At 39.4% G+C, this 16,376-nt stretch overlaps 1 protein-coding gene across 4 annotated transcripts in view; it reads left to right on the top strand.

Annotated features, from left to right (window-relative positions):
• Nucleotides 1-16,376, top strand: part of SLC44A3 (solute carrier family 44 member 3) — an 89,032-nt gene that overhangs the window by 58,516 nt on the left and 14,140 nt on the right. For 3 of the 4 annotated variants that reach the window (XM_056497653.1, XM_056497654.1, XM_056497656.1), the window contains 4 exons: nucleotides 31-155; nucleotides 1,834-2,020; nucleotides 9,597-9,762; nucleotides 15,434-15,590. In XM_056497653.1, the coding sequence (XP_056353628.1) occupies nucleotides 31-155; nucleotides 1,834-2,020; nucleotides 9,597-9,762; nucleotides 15,434-15,590 (635 nt within the window). The remainder of the gene's footprint in view (nucleotides 1-30; nucleotides 156-1,833; nucleotides 2,021-9,596; nucleotides 9,763-15,433; nucleotides 15,591-16,376) is intronic. The other variant, XM_056497655.1, reaches the window with a different exon arrangement.

The raw sequence follows: 16,376 nt of genomic DNA, 5'->3' as shown, positions 1-16,376 counted from the left end.
CCCACCCTCATGCTGCTCTGGTCTGCTCAGTTGTCTCAGGTGTTCTCTGGTGGCTCCATTACGACTACAGGAATGACCCCAGCACTGAACTGGAAACAGAAAAGGAAAATGTGAAGTTCCTTCTTGGATATGCCATCTTCTCAACAATAGTTACTGTAAGTAGTATTTTGCCCTAAGCAATGGCTGAGGCTGTAACTTGAAAACTTGAACTACAGTGCTTCTGCAACAATAAAAATAGTTCCTACTTCTTTTCAAAGTGGCTAGTCAGAATAAATTCTAAGATCTTCCTAGGTTCACTTAAATATAATCATTAAATAATAGAATGATTTGGGTTGGAAGGGACCTTAAAAATTCCTAGTTCTAACTATATTTTTAGGCCCCCATCAAAACTACTAGTTTTGTATTTTTATTATGAAATTTGTTTGTCAGCCTTGCCATACCTCAAACCAGTACAAACAGTGCTGGGGTTGTCAGCGTAAAAATGCAAGAATTGTGCTCCATCACCATTTTGTTCTGCATCAACTCACTGGAGAATCATGCTGAATAAACACAGGGGCACTGGCTGAGTATGAACATGAGATCTGTGGATTCATCCCACCCTGTCAGCAGGAGAAAGGGATGGCAGCTCTTTTAGGCAATGAAAGGGGGAGTGAAACATGTGCAGCAGTGTCTAGACCTCAAGTTATGGGGTTACATTCTGGTTTTCTCTCATTGACTTTGTTTTACAACAGAAAAATGGATTGTGTCTTGCAACTTCTGAAGTGATTTTTTCATCCTGATATTGCAATGTTAAAATGAACCATTGCTCAATTTGAGGGTACAGTCAATTTGTACTTCATGAGACATTTGTCTAAGCAATTGTCCTGTTGTCTTAGAGATGAGTAAGATCCATATGAAATTTGCCAGATATGAACAGCCTGACAGTTTACAGTGACAAATATAAATGTGTCACAGATCAGATTTTTTTTTTTATATCCTTCATAAGTTATGACCTTTTTACATCTGCTGATACTAAAGAGGTAAGAAAAAGCTTCTCTGAATGCATGTGTGTTCCAGTACAACTAACTGCAGAACTGTGGGAACATCCACTGCTGCAGGTGGTGCTTCTCTTCAGAGCTGGTGGCTTCTTTCTAGAGCAGGCAAGAAAACTAATGAAGCAACTGCCACTGGTTCTATTTATTGTTTTAAAGATTCCAGCCTCCCTTTTAATTGCTGTTCATAGTTCCTTATCACATACAAAAAATTTGGGATATTGTGGGGTTTTTGACTCAGGGTTTTTTTATTGGTGGGTTGGGTTTTTTACTTTGGGAAGACAATAATTTATTTAAATAAGTTTTCATTTTATGTCTACTTTGCTCCTATGCATAAATAGCTCTCAAACTAGTTTGGTTGAGGACTGCAGGAAAGGACTGCAGTCCAATGGTTCTCCTATCATTGTGAAAGTGAACAGTGGCAAGCTGACCTGAGTAGAAAGAGAGTTTAAAAGTTCATAACATGCAGGGTATGTGAAGGCAATGTATGGTGTGGAATGTACATTTATGTTTGCTATAAAGCAAGACAGATTGTTTCCATTAGAGAATTAAAGTCTTATGAATCCTATTTTGTTCAAATAAACCAGCAACAACTATTGCAGAAAACCAGGTTTTAATCCACAGGCTCTTTAAGAATGTAGGCAGTATCTTGGAAGGATTTTCTAATGTGTAGTATGATTGTGTAAATTGCTTTGCTGTCATGTCTTTGTGAAATCTATATCCTCTGATCCCACATTTGACAACTCTGATAATTTTCTTGAGATAAAACCCCCAACAATTTGTCTTTTTATTTCCTGAACAGGTTGTTCTACTCTCCCTTATAATTGTACTAAGAAAGAGGCTTCGGTTCGCTGTACAGCTGTTTCAAATTGTTGGTAAATTCATTGGCAGAATTCCTTTCCTCCTCTTCCAGCCACTCTGGACCTTTCTGATTCTTGTTGTGTTCTGGGTATTTTGGGTTGCTGTGCTGCTCAGTTTAGGAACTGCAGGTAAGTATATGCTTTTCATATTTTTGACTGTGTGCTATCCATTTCCTAAGTTCTCTTCTTAAATGTGGGATCTCTTGGTGTAGGTGTACACAATGTGGGCTAGCATTGTTACATATCTGAACTATTTTATTTTATTTTATTTTATTTTATTTTATTTTATTTTATTTTATTTTATTTTATTTTATTTTATTTTATTTTATTTTATTTTATTTTATTTTATTTTATTTTATTTTATTTTATTCCCACTTGTTGGAGTCTTTTACATTGGCCTTTTTCTTCCATATGTGGACTTGAGTTTTGTTCTTTCTCATTTATTTGTTGACGGATGGTTGTAGGTGCAGTATATGTTTGTTGTACTTAAAGAAAGTAACAAGAAGGAGGAGACAGCTTTTAATGAAATTGTTACAAAATGAGCATGTTCATCTCTGCTGACTATAAACAATATTGAATTGTCACAGGGACAGAACATTGCTTTGGAGCAGTAGTTCAGTGACAATTGCTATCATTTGGATAGTGCAACAGTATTTTTCAGTGGTTCTTGCAGTTACAGAGAGTTAAGCACTATGAAAGATCTGGCAGAAGATATTTTTAGTATGGAAATGGTGTTACTGAGGGATATACCACTCTAAGATTTGTCACTGATTAAACCAGGGTAATTTGGATGCTGCAGCCTTTCCACAGGCGAGCCCATTTGGCAAAGCTGGCTGTATTCCCTACCTCTATGGATCAGGTACCTCACTCCTCTTCCATCGCAACTGCTTCCATCTTAGATGATTCTGCTCTTTATAAGGCTCATTTCACTTCTAACATGAGAAGCTGTCTGAGTCCATGCTGACATTGCAGATCACACACAGTCTTAGGCTAGGCTGGGATCTGTTTCCCTCCAGCTTTCATTGGAGGGTCATGCAGATTTGCAGGTCTGTTTCTGCTGCCTTGCAGCTCATGTCTGTCAGGAATGGCTGCTTGAAGCAGCTGCTGACTGGCTTCTCCTGCAAAAGGGTCAGACCTAGCATGGCCAAATGTCTGACCTGCAGTCTCTTTGTGAATTGTTCCTCCTCACTAAATAGTAAAGCCAGTGCCCTTTGCTTTAGATGTCATGCATGTTCCTTCTCCACACTACTTTGGGCTAGATTTTCCCAGCACAGAGCAGCATTGTGTGCTGGACACAGCTCTGTGCTGTTCGCTTTTCTGCAGAATCTTCATGCTGTTTATATACGGATCAGCCAGGCAGCAATAATCTTGAAACTGGCCTTGTGGGGTACCTTATCCCTGCTCAGACCATGCTTTATGGAAAGGAGCATCTCCTGAGCTATCGACCAGCTGCTCATTTCATGCACCTGCTTGGATCAGATACAATTTAAGATAAACATTAACTGTAGTAAATTTAGTAACAGAACAATAGAATTCATTATAAGACACCGATTTTCTAAATATATAATTAACAAGAACTATGAGAGCAAATATTACATCCTTGATGTTAAATCAAGCTGACTTGATCTTAATATGCACACATAAGGATGTAAAGCTTGCCCTTGTTATATCTAAGTTTGGGAAATGCCAGCTGAGTCTGTTGTATTCAAAGGCTTTTGAAATGCAGCAGTCATTAGAAAAGTAGAAATATTTTAGCTCTTGTGACAGAAAAAGCTTGATTATAAGAGCAGGATGGGAAAGCATTGGGTATTTTCTGGATGCTTTTACAAACTTTGCAGTAAAATAGTGACTTGCATGTGATATCCAAAAGCAAAGTCCACATATATTCACAGGGGAGTAAAACCCAATGAAAACTGCTTTTGAGAGGCTTTTTATGCTTTTTCCATGTTGTGCCATTTTCCTTCATTGGTTATATTCTGTGTTTCCTGCTAGGCATTTTCATTTAACTCTTTTTCTTTTTCCTCTGCCCTCTTGGAGAGTAGGATTCAAACAGTTTATGACCTGCTGTTACATTCATAGTGCAGCACACAACTCCTGACTCAAAGGTATTTTATGTTTAGTCTTCTCCCTAGCTTAATAGGAAGTCTGATGTTTCCAGCAAGTGATACATACAGTACGGTACAGAGGGCAGCATATACTTGCTGCACAGCAGAGTAATAATAAAGTTGCAGTTTTGAAATAATCTACTTTACTCAGATTTAGCATAAGAAGGGAAGGTCATTTCCAGGCACTTAACTGTCAATATATGGCTTTTATGAGCAACCTAGTAAAACACAGGTTTTGACTGAGGTATTCTGGCAGGGGATTTTTAGTGCAGATATCCATCCTTATAAGATCTTCTTGTTAGAAGCACATTAATGTTTAGAAGGGTACATGCGCATTTGATAAGTAACCCAAATGACTCCTCAGATAAAGCTGGGCATGAATGCGGGTGGGAAGATGTGTTTGGTGAGTCTAGGGGTAAGCTGGGCGCTGAATCTCTCCCGGCTGTGTGGGTGGTGGCAGTTTTGCGGGGCTGCCGCACGCTCGCTGTGTCTGAGCAGGGACCCCGCGGCAGCTCCTCGGGCCCGGCAGGGGGCGCAGCAGAGCCTCGGGCCCGGCAGGGGGCGCAGCAGAGCCTCGGGCCCGGCAGGGGGCGCAGCAGCAGCTCCTCGGGCCCGGCAGGGGGCGCAGCAGAGCCTCGGGCCCGGCAGGGGGCGCAGCAGCAGCAGCGCCTCGGGCCCGGCAGGGGGCGCAGCAGCGCCTCGGGCCCGGCAGGGGGCGCAGCAGAGCCTCGGGCCCGGCCCGGCGGGCGGAAGCGGCTCCCGAGGAGCGCGGGGACAAAGGGCGGGCGCCTCCGCCCCTCGGTGCTCCGGGAAGGACCCAGCAGGCTCGGATCCAGCCCTCGGGCTGAACAGAGCTGGCAGGTCCGTGACAGCAGCGCTGCTGTTTGTGTTTCCAGTCCCTTACTCTACCTCCGGTGTGTTTTGTAACTCACGTCTTGGACCACGAACGCTAAACGATATTTGGTGTTGAGAACGTTCCGTTTGGTTGTATTTCAGATTTTCGACCCAAATATGAGTCCTCTGAGATGCTGTCTGTTAAAGCAGCTCACCGTCAGAGAAGCTGGGGGTTGTTCTGCTGTTCTAGGATAACATACCCACACATCCCGCAATGACAAATGTGTACAGTACTGTACAGTTAATAAAGCACTGACAGGACACCTTTGTATTATTTATTACTTTTCTACAATTGCCCTGTAAGTCGAAGACATTTCTTTTTATTTTGAATTTTGGGGGCTTTTTGTGCCACTTGAGAGTACTTCTCTGAAGATCTCCAGGGATACACTTTCTCTTACAGAGCAATTTGTTTTCTTCATTGACAAATAATTGCCTGTCTGGGATTCAGCTTGTAAAATACAAGTGGTGATTTTCTTGGGTTTGACACTTTGACGTTTTCTTCTCACAGATATATTTTCTGGGGCTGTGCAGGCTGTATTTTAAATGCAAATATACCAAGAAAGCTGAAAAAATGAAACATTTACAAAGACACTAGTTTTTTGTCTAATACAGAGAGATAGATAAATGAAATTGGCTTGCTGCTGTGCTGCACCTGTTCTTAACATTTTATTTGTATCTGCACTAGTTATAAAATGTTTATGGTGTCTCTGCACCTTAATGCTTCTGGAGCTCTTGATCCTTGCTTCAGCTGTGGCACACCTGATCATTATGTGACCATGCAGGCACCTTATTTACACCTCCTCCAACACTTAGTGTTACTGTGAGAAACACCCCTAACTTCTTGGGAGCTATAGAAAGCTATAGCCTGCACTTGAAAGGTACTTATGCACATGACTAATTTGAAACACATGGATAATCCTATTAAAATCAGTGGGACTACTTATGCATTTTAGGGTAGGCACCTGCCTAAGTACCTTGGTTATTCAGAATCTGTAAGAGCAGCAGAGACTGAGTGAATTCCAGACCTAGAAAACTAGGAGAAATGCCAAGACTTCATGAGACTTTAGGTAGCACAAGCAGTGGCACCAGTTAGAACCATTAGCTGGCTAGGAATGGAATTCAGCTGTTCTTTGGAAAAGCTGATATGTTTTAGGGTTATTGAGTTTTATTGTTTGCTAACTTGTGGGTATTTCACTGCAGAAGTGGCTGTGTGGCACAGCAGAACATGTCTTTCAACTTTCCAGCATGCAGGAGCTGTGAGGTCCACATGGTGTAAATACTTGGGTGTAGGATGAGAAGGTGTGATTTATTTGGGTAGTGAAGGTGCATCCTACAGGCAAGTGAGCAGCAGAACTACTATATAAAGCTGTGCAGCAGGAAAATGAGCAATAAAAACCTATTTCCTGCAGGGCCTTGACATTCTAATGTCAGGTAACTTACGTGTAAATACCTTTACGTAGAAAAAACACTAAATAAGATAACACAATAAATTCTGTTGCAGGAAGCACTAAGATTCAGTGTATGATTCCAGAACCTTTCCTCACTTAACAGTGGGAGGGACACAACATATTTTCATGTTAACAGGAACTGATAAACAGGCTCTCAGTATTTTCTTGTCAGTGGCTCTTTGTTTGTGGTAAGGAAATTGCTGGACTAGACTTCCCAAGAATTTTTGTCTCTTACAATCTCCTGTTGCTGCAGTCATCATCAAAACCTCTCAGCAGCAGCAGCTGCTGGGTAAGGACGCCTGACCTAAGTCTGGCAGTCCCAAAATGTAGCTGAAGGTACTGCACACACCCAGCACTGACTGGTGCCTCAGTGCACTGCTGTGCTGGCTGCCAGAGCAGCACTGGGCTGAGAGTCCCACAGGGAAATTCTCCTGGTTCTGCTGCAAACACTTGTGCCTGCTCACATTGTGAACATCACTTCTTTTGAAGTATTGGCAGCAGATCAACCCTTGTACTGATTAAAGGCTTCCAGACTTGGTGATTCAGATGTAGGGACTTCAGTTCTCTACTGAGTTCTTAATGTTATCACTAAGAGTGTATGGTACACTAGGAAGATTCATGATTGTGTACTTGGAGAAAAATATTCTGATGACAGATTAAACTGTATTTCAGGGCTTTGTTGAAAAAGTTTAGTTTGTATGAACAGATAGATCATAGTACAGTGATAAGGAAAATGCCATTTTCTCAACAGGTTATCTAGGATAGCTTTAAAGTTTATCTGAGATACTGATATAGAAAAATAGCCTTGCCTCTAGTTCTGTTGACAAAATTATGCATGTCTGGTAGACCCAGAAGACAGCGAATCAGATATATTTATATTGTTATACAGATTTTTGTGAAGCTATTTTACCATATCTGACCAGCAAAGTGATCAAAGGTGAACTCCCAGGTGGCTCTGCCTGATTTCTGTCCAGCTGAGCACAGCAGTGTGCACATGTACAAGTATAAGGTTGTCCAGGAAAGACAAAGCCACTACTGTTTTTACTGAAGGTGGTTATTTCACTAGGCTGGTAAAAAGCAAACAGAATTAGCTTGCCATATGTACATTTATCAGTCTTCATGACAACACTACAGAAACAAAGCCATATTTTGGAAAAAGAAATGTTCAGGTGGGTTGTATGGTGGAAAATGTCCTTAATTCTGCTGCCAAATGGCATAATGTTTTTGCATGAGAATGGAGAGATTGGACACCTTGTAGCTCACTGACATCTTGTTTGCCTAAGTTCCCTTAGTGAGGGCTGTAGGCTGTGGATCATGAGCTTATTTGGCTAGTTGTGTGTGCTACAGGAAATGGCAGTCTAGAGTCTCTGGAAGAAGTATGGGAAATGAAAAATTTCTTGAATTCAGAATTATATTGTGCCTCATTTATTTTAATGACTTAAGTAAATTATTATATCCTCAAAAACTCCCCTTAAAAACTCCTAACTTTTGCAAATTTAAACCAGGGAGGCATGGGATGGGGGGAAACGAGGGAGAGTTTGTAAGAAGAGATCTCAATAGTAGTTTTTTCAAACCATCAAATAACTTGCACTTCACAGACTTAAAATTTATTAGAATATATTGGAGGCATAACAGTATTTGTATGAATGACCAACCATACAGCACTGGAGAGAGCTTTCCTGTTCAGCCAATATTGTAACCTCTCAGAAAAGAAAATATTCTAGAACATATGTCTGTATTTATGTACCCATGTAGCATTTTTTTATTCTTCAAAGCACTTAAAATAATGTTGCAGTGCTACTATGGGGTAGATGGGTATTTTTCTTAATTTACAGGCAAAAAGACCTTGCTTCTGAAAACTTAAAAAAAGCTTGATGGTATTGCTGAAACAAATCTTTACTGTTTCTACTTCTAGTTATTCTTGAGTAAGAAGTCTGTGGCTGTAGAAAAACAGCCAGAAAAGAACCATTTCCTAAGCAGCTTTGTATATGGTAGTTTTGAGCTTGAAAGTGGTGTGTTCCTCCTGTAGGAGAACACAGAGTCATAGAAGCACTCTATTGAGAAACACTCATTTAGCTTGGAGAAAACCTTTAAGATCATCAAGTCCAGCTGTAAACCTAACACTGCCAAGTCCACTAAATGAATACATGAAATATTAAAGCTTAAGTTGTATTGCTATTTGAGCAGTATTAGCCAGTTCTGTCTCACTTGATTATTTCTTTCATGGAGTTGGAATAAGAAACTACTCACCTTCAATTGTTTTATTTGGTGAGAATGTTTCTCTTAATGTTAATAAACTTAAGGCTTGGTAAAATTAAAAATAAAAAAAAAAAATTAAAAAAAAGAAAGAAAAAAAAAGAGGCATGTTAGGAACCTAGAGACCTTTTACTAGGGCCAAAGGGTCCTAAGCCATTATCCTCTGACTAGCCTTCAGAGTCAAGTGCCACAAATAGGATTGCACAGAGAAAGGTCTGATTGTTGAGGAATCTGAGTTGCCCCCACCTTTTGTGAAAAGCCAACCATGAGTACAGAACAAATCCTTTGTTAGAAACAGAAGTGGAAGGAATGTTTTTAGCTTGAATAAGTTAATTTGTCCGTGTTCCTAGATACAGTAGTAACATTGGAGCATGTACTACCGTACAGATATCTGCTTCCCCCCCCTCTCCCCAGAGCTTATATTTATGTGCCTGTGTTTTGCACAGAGATTGCAAAGCATAGAGAACAGAAAATTAATGTCCATGGTTCTGATTAGTAATAGCAATTAAAATATTTGTTTTGTTTTCCTTCAACAGAATGTTTTGTGTCCTTAATATTTTTCTGCAGTCTTTCTCTTCTGCTTCTTACAAAAATACCCATTTCATAACTGTGCATTTATTTCAAATTTGAATAATGAAAATTAGGATTTCATTTACTTCTGGACTCTTTGATTACTCAAGTCTTGAGTAATGTCTTCTCAGATATCTTTACTAATATAGCTTTCCTCTTTATTGGTAACTGCGTCTCAATCCCAATTTAAACACAATATTTTGCTTTTTGTGAGACCTTTTTTCAAAATCCGGTTTGAATTATAAAGTGTTGTTCCTTTAACTCTGTTAGGAGGGACAGAATTAAATATCATCAATTTTTTTTTTTTAACTTTACTGAATAGAAGATAAGAACATGCACAGAAACACTTCCATATACTTGTTTGTCCCTGTCCCCTCTTTCCCCCCTTGTCTGGCATGTTATAATAACACAATGGTGTAATCCCAACTTCAGGTACTGCACACTCCACTTCAGGAGGACAAGTAGAATACAGAGCTCTGTCTGGAATTTGCTACATGGCATGGTATCATTTCGTTGGCCTTATCTGGACTAGTGAATTCATTCTTGCCTGTCAGCAAATGGTGATTGCTGGGGCAGTGGTTACTTGTTATTTCAACAGGTGAGTGCAGAATTGCCCCTTGATAGTTTTGGGGATATTCCAGCATTTACTTTCAATCATTTTCTAGGAAAAATTGTCTCAATTAGACTTCAGTTTATATCAATATCTGTAATCCAATTTACTATAAAACAGTGTTGCTTGTTGCAAGATCTTGAGTAGGATTTTACAATGTGCAGGATTTTAATATGACTTACCTCTGCTGCTGTAGATGCTGGGCCAAACTGGGCCTTGATCTAATCCACTAGAGCTCTGTTGGCTCTGGGAGAATTACCATTCAGAAGGCATAGGCTGCACTGCACCCTTTGCCAGGAGACTGCATTAGCTCCAAATTAGAAACTATATATTGTTCCTTGGTAATTTCATGTATTCATGGGCAGTTTGACCTCTTTTTAAGTGTTCATCCCTGCTCTGGGTTTCCCTTTGTTCTGCCTGCATAACTGCTGGTCTAATACCTTTTTTTTTCATTCTGTGTAGATATTTTCAGTTAACAATAAGTGCTTTAACACACTGTAAAGTGTTTAAATGTGTGAACAAACTTCCATGAATATTATGTACCCTGGAATATAAATGTGGAGGAAAAGAGGAAAACTAAAATGAAATCAAATTTGGTTTATGCAGTCATTGCAAGGGAGGATTTAAATCTCACACTGTGTTGTTGAGTTTTTTGACAATGAAGAGAGCATTTTCCTGATAAAATTTTTCTTTCTATGGGCTCTCTCATCCTCAGTGGTCTGTTCTTCTATGGTCAGTGATGAGATTTTCTGATCTGTGAAAAACTGTGTCATTTTAAGACATTTCTTCATTTTTTTTATTAGAGGAACATCATGGTAACCTTAATTTGTTGAAAAATTAACCCTTGAGGAAGGTGATGTGAGATGGAGATGGAGAGTCTGGGGCCCTTGGAGCACTGGTGGCTTGGGCTGCTGGGAAGGATGGCTTTGGCCTTCTCTGAAACTTAGGGAGCAGGGTGCTGTGGATGGTCTCCAGAATGTACCCGTGGATGCTTCAGTCACTGACCAAGAGGCTGCTGCTGCAAGGTCTCCTAACGGTGTGTTCCCCACTGCCAAGAGACACCAGAGCAGGCTCTGCTTGTGGGACTGCTCCACAGGGTTTTCCTGCAGCCTAAGGAGCCAGAGCAGCAAGGCTGGAAGATGTAGGAACAGCAAGTGCCCACCTCTGGTTTAAGCAATGTTTTATTATCCTATCCAAAAAGCCAGGGCAGGACAAGGTTTAACATGTGTATCAAGAGTGTGAACCTGAGACGATTAACTATCCAACAGCTGTGCCACTGAACTGGTGGTTAGGTAGGAGCAAATAAAACCTAAAATGCTGCTTTTTTAAAAGTTGAAATATTTTTGAAAGAGTGACATAGTCTCATCCTTCTATTTTACATGCTGTAATAGGACCCGAAGAGGGAGGAGCTCTCCTTTCTGATGTCATCTCTTTTTTTCTTACTGAAGCTCTGGAACTCCCACTGCTGTGCTGCTGTGGATAGTGAGCTGCTCTTCTTTTGTAAGCACACTGATGTACCTCAGTTTTAGCAGCTGAATGCTGAGGCACTAAAGGTTCATTTAAATTGGCTTGAGAAAGCACAGGAAAGTAAAGTAGTTCTGCTGAGTTCCTGGGCTGTGTGCTGCAGTGCATTTTGATGCCATACACCACATAAATCCCCAAGGCAAAGGCACTGTCCATATCTTGTTCATGCAGAGCAGGGAAGCACCTGTGGAAACTGCTGTGATGACATTTACTGCTCTGCTAGGGGCTTCCGCTTCCCAGCTATTTTTTACTGCTGCAGGAACTGGCTGCCAAGTACAGGAGGTTCCTGCTCCCTATTGTATTGGTATCATTTTGTACAATACCATTGAGCTCTCCTCTTTCTTGCCAGGTGACCTGTACTGTTGAGAGTCGTGTTTGCAAGGGGAAATGCAACTTTTCCGTGGTGGTAATCCCTTGTCCTGGCCTTTAGGCTGTCAGCACAGATCTGTAGAGATGCAGAGGAGTGCAGCAATGGGGAGAGGGTGGTTAGCTGCAGGAGCAGCCACACCAGCAAGGGCAAGGGTTATCTCGAGCTGTTCCAGCAACTCTGAGCTTGTCTGCTGTGTGTTTTTAATATATTCCCTAGGGCAGCATCATAAAGGCATGTCACAAGGGTTTGTTTATGGGATCTTACAGACAGGCTTTCTTCTTGCTCTGTAAGTGCTCCGAGGAAATGGCACAGCCTTCCCATGTGGAAACCTCCTTCCACAGCACACTCAGCACTGGGCTGCACGGCCAACAACCACAGCTCAATTGCAAATGGGGTGGGTGGGGATCATTTTACCTGGATTAGCTTTACAGGTTACATAGATTTGACCTGTAATACCACGACTGAAAATGGATTTTGCCTCTTATTTTAGATGAAACATGAATACACAAGAGGTTTCATGAATTTAATAAAAATAAATTTTTTTGCTTAATGATTACATTTTACAGCTTGTGAAAAGGGCTCAGTCTTTTAAAAAACCTTCTTTGTTACAATTGCCATTTTACATGAGGGTTTATTCTCACCTCAATGTGCTTAGGTGTTATGTATCTACCTTTGCAGGGAGATGAGCCTTTCCCCCTCTGGGAGTAAAGGAAGGTGACATGGCAACTTGATCCATGTCACAGGCATCACTGTCCTGTCCATGTCTGAGCTTCTTTAGTAGCTCCAGTGCACATATATCACTGCACAGATTTGAAATTAAGGATTGGGGTTATCTACCTGACTAAGGTATTCAGTACCAAATGTCCAGGAAAAGTGAAATACATATCTCTCCCAGTAAGACAAAAATGAAGGTTTATGGATGTGCACCAAAGTCACTGAGAGATGAACTAGAACAAACTTTAAAAGGCTTCCTCTTCAAATGTATCTGCAATATTTATGGACATCTTTTGCCCTACTTACGTACTTGAGCTAAAAGAGCCACCATGTATGTAGTCAGATCTGTCCCATGTGGCTTTGAGGTAAAAGGGCAGTTGGAAGTACAGCCTGTGTGGTCTCTGTTAGTCTCATAATGTCTGTTTTATTACAAATCTTGTAATTTGTAAAGAAAACTGTAAGCATAGCTCTTAAGAAAAGAGGACTAATGAAATGAAGAAATACCCTTTTCTCCCATTCAAATGTCTGTATCTGTTGGGTGTGTCAAGATGATGTTTTTCGCTTCTCACAAAAAATGTTTTTAAAATGAAAGATGCGTGTGTGATCATTTGATTCAAGGAACTTAGTGTTAAAAAAAGATACTGAGCGTCACAGAGCTCACAAGTAAATGAAAGCAATTGACAGTAGTGAAGAAATAAAATTATTAAAGGATAATGTGGTATTGAATACAGGTCCACAGGAGTTTGGAATAGTAATGTTGTATGTAAATCAAACAATCTCATGATAAGAAAACAGAAATATCAAAGAGGAACAGCAAGCTGTGGCTCCATTCAGTCTTACAACTAATCAGGCAGATTCCCAGATTTCCCTGATACCTTGTGCACATGCAGAGGAGTCCACTTGCACAGAATGCACTGCATAACGATTGTGCTTGTGCTAGTCACTTCAGGATTGCAGCCATGTACTGCACAGAGGTGGGTGGAACTTCAGCCTTGAGAGCAATGGGAGTAGGTGGATAACTGAGTCTATCTTGAGCTTGTTTACAGTCATAACCATCACCTGTTGCTGTGTTTAGCCTCTTTCCTACTCTGAACCAGAATTACAAGGAAAATCTGTTTGGAGGCAAAGCAAAATCCTTGTCAGACTCTGTTCTTGTGCTAGTTCCTTTGCTAGGAAAAGGAGGTGTGGAAAAAACATCTAAATATGTAAAAAATTTATCTAAATTAAACTTTATATTTTGACATTCCTGCTCATTATTTAGTCATGTTAGAAATATCAAAACCCTTCTTCTTTTTTCTCTTCAGTAACAAGTACATTATTAACACAAGAATAAACTTTCTCCTTTCTGTGTTTTTTATCACTAGTTAACCTTTAACTTGTTGAAACTTAATAATTTATATTCTGAGATCAAATGGACACTGTCATATATAAGGAGAAAAAAACAATGGCTCAATATGAATAGAATAATTCATTCACACTACAATGCATGTGTTTCTAACACAGAAACCTGATGACTCTAAAAAACCCCAAACTACATTATTCACTATAGAATTATGCTATCCCTCAAGCTGTTCTCCTGGTTTTAAGACAAAAATAGTAAATGTAGCAACTGCTTTGCTGGGATTTCCTATTTCAAATAATTTGGTATATTCACATATATAAATACAACGTCTCCACTGCAAAGTTTTTTTGTGTTTTGAATGAACTGCAGTGATACCTTCAGGATTCTTGCAGAACTGTAATCCCTCTCTTGAATATAATTTGTATGATTTAAATCCTTGCTGAAGTGAGGACTTAATAAAAGTATATTTTTAGAGCTTCTTAGCCCAAACCAGTCACTCTCTTATTGGTGCCTTAAAAAAAAAAATATATTGTGCAAACTATTGTTTTTTCAAGATAAGAGAGGTTTTGAAGAAATCAATTCTGAAAACAGGCTTCTTATTTGTGACATTAGGTCTGATCCTTACGTAGCTACTTAGTCAAACTGCTGCTGGTTCTGTTGCCTAACTAAATATTTCAGGGCTGGGCAGCTGCTTAAGTGTTACTTTATGGAAGATCTAATTATGACTATTGATTAGTATGGTTTATTTTTAACGCTGTGAAACACTTCTAAAGGTATTTAGAGTGTTAGTCTAGTAGATTTTTTTTTTTTTTTTTTTTTTTCAGCATTTGACAAGGGGTGAGGGAGTGTCTTTAAGTTGATTTCCTGAAGTTTATATAAATTCTTGAGAGCTGTGTCATATTACTGTCTGTAAATGACTGACATTAAACTGACCTTTATAAAGGAAGCAAAATAATAAAACTTGTATTTAGGCCATTTTTTGGTCTTTGCTTTCCGATTTTGGCAGAGACATTATTTTTCCAAAACAGTACTGTTTACTGTGCACTAGAACTGCAAGTTTTTTAGTTCAGATTTTAATCCTAAACGTATGGTATGATATTCCTTTTTTGCCATATTCCATTCTAAAAGAAAGCCTGCTCTGTGGAAAAAACCCCAAACCATTAATCATTTTAACAAAATTGAAAACCCTATTTGGTCAAATTTGAATTGTAAAAGTAGATAGTAGCTCTCAATTTGATGTGAGAGAATGAGAGAACTTGTGATTTTTTTTTCTAGTTTTAGTTTTACCACTAAAGAAGAAATAGTGGATTAATTCCCTAAGACTAAAATCTTGCAGAACCAAGAGTCAAATAAAAGATTGCTGAGAATAACAGAAGTGACAGAAACTGGAGAGAGGTGTTCAAGGTATATTCTCAGATATTGTTCACTTCTCCTGTTTTCCATTGTAGTTTTTTCCCTAGGTATTTTTCCATTCCAGAAAACAGAAATTGCTTAAGAATTAAACTAAAACAGAAATTTTAAATGTGACTGCTTTTCTTTGTACTAAGGTGAACATTCAAATGGAATCAGTAGAAAAATTGGAGTAGTTCAATAAGGAAAAGAGATAACAGCTTAATTCTTAAAATACTTAAAATACTGAAAAGACAGAATACTTATTTCCTTAAATAAGTTGTGAAACCATTTTTTAAATTGTTTGTTTTTCTTTCTAGAAATAAAAATAACCCACCACCTCACCCAGTCCTGTCTTCCATATCAGTTCTTTTCTGCTACCATCTAGGAACTGCTGTAAAAGGTTCATTTCTCATCACAGTACTGAGAATACCAAGGATTGTTCTCTTATACCTTTACAATATCCTAAACCACAAGGTAGGTAAATACTTCTGTAACACTATGAAAATAGTAGTTTAAAGATGAGATCGGGGCAAAGAAGTGAAGAATATATTTCTTGTTTGAAAGTAGATTGTTGGAGTCAGATGGCAGAAAGGACAGGCTTGGCCCCTTTCACTGAGGGCCAGAGCAGTGGGAGTAAGGATGGAGAGGGGACGCTGCATTCTTGTGGAGCTCGCCCAGACCTTCCCACCCTTGCAAAAAATGCTGCTGTTCTCTATGAACAGAGGAGAAGTCAGGGGCCTGCAAGCTTGCAGGTAAATTTACAGATTTTTTCTACACAGCAGTCTTCAAGTAGAATCAGAGAGAAGATTGTATGTGAAATCTCTTGGTCTGGACTTTTAACAAACAGTCCTTACTGACATGACATAGCTTTCATAAAATCATCTCTCCAGCAATATGTAGCAAAAGTAAATTATTTCTGTCAGGAGTTTGCATGCACAGTCACCATTTTGAAGGAGTTACTCCTGGAATATTTTCATGAACTTTTTGGAAAAAGTTGGGAGGTTTGTGGTTTCTGCTTGAACAATAGTAGCTGTTGGGACTTGAGTTTTCCATAGTGACTGGAAGATCTCTGCATTCCAAAACAAGATAAAAACATTCTGACCTCTGGAAAAATAAGATTAATAAGACCAAGTATCCCTGAACTGAATTTCCTTTTGTTGAAAAAACAGACGCTTAAATTTGGAAGTCTACTGTGGATACCAAGTTGTCTTGTTCTTGTCTTGCATCATCTCTGTGAAGAGCTGTTCTGAGCTCACGATG

Source organism: Oenanthe melanoleuca, chromosome 8 (genome assembly GCF_029582105.1).
Source record: "Oenanthe melanoleuca isolate GR-GAL-2019-014 chromosome 8, OMel1.0, whole genome shotgun sequence".
Classification (NCBI taxonomy): domain Eukaryota; kingdom Metazoa; phylum Chordata; class Aves; order Passeriformes; family Muscicapidae; genus Oenanthe; species Oenanthe melanoleuca.
The sequence above is the reverse complement of the archived record's forward strand: the minus strand, read 5'-3'. Positions and strand labels throughout refer to the sequence as shown.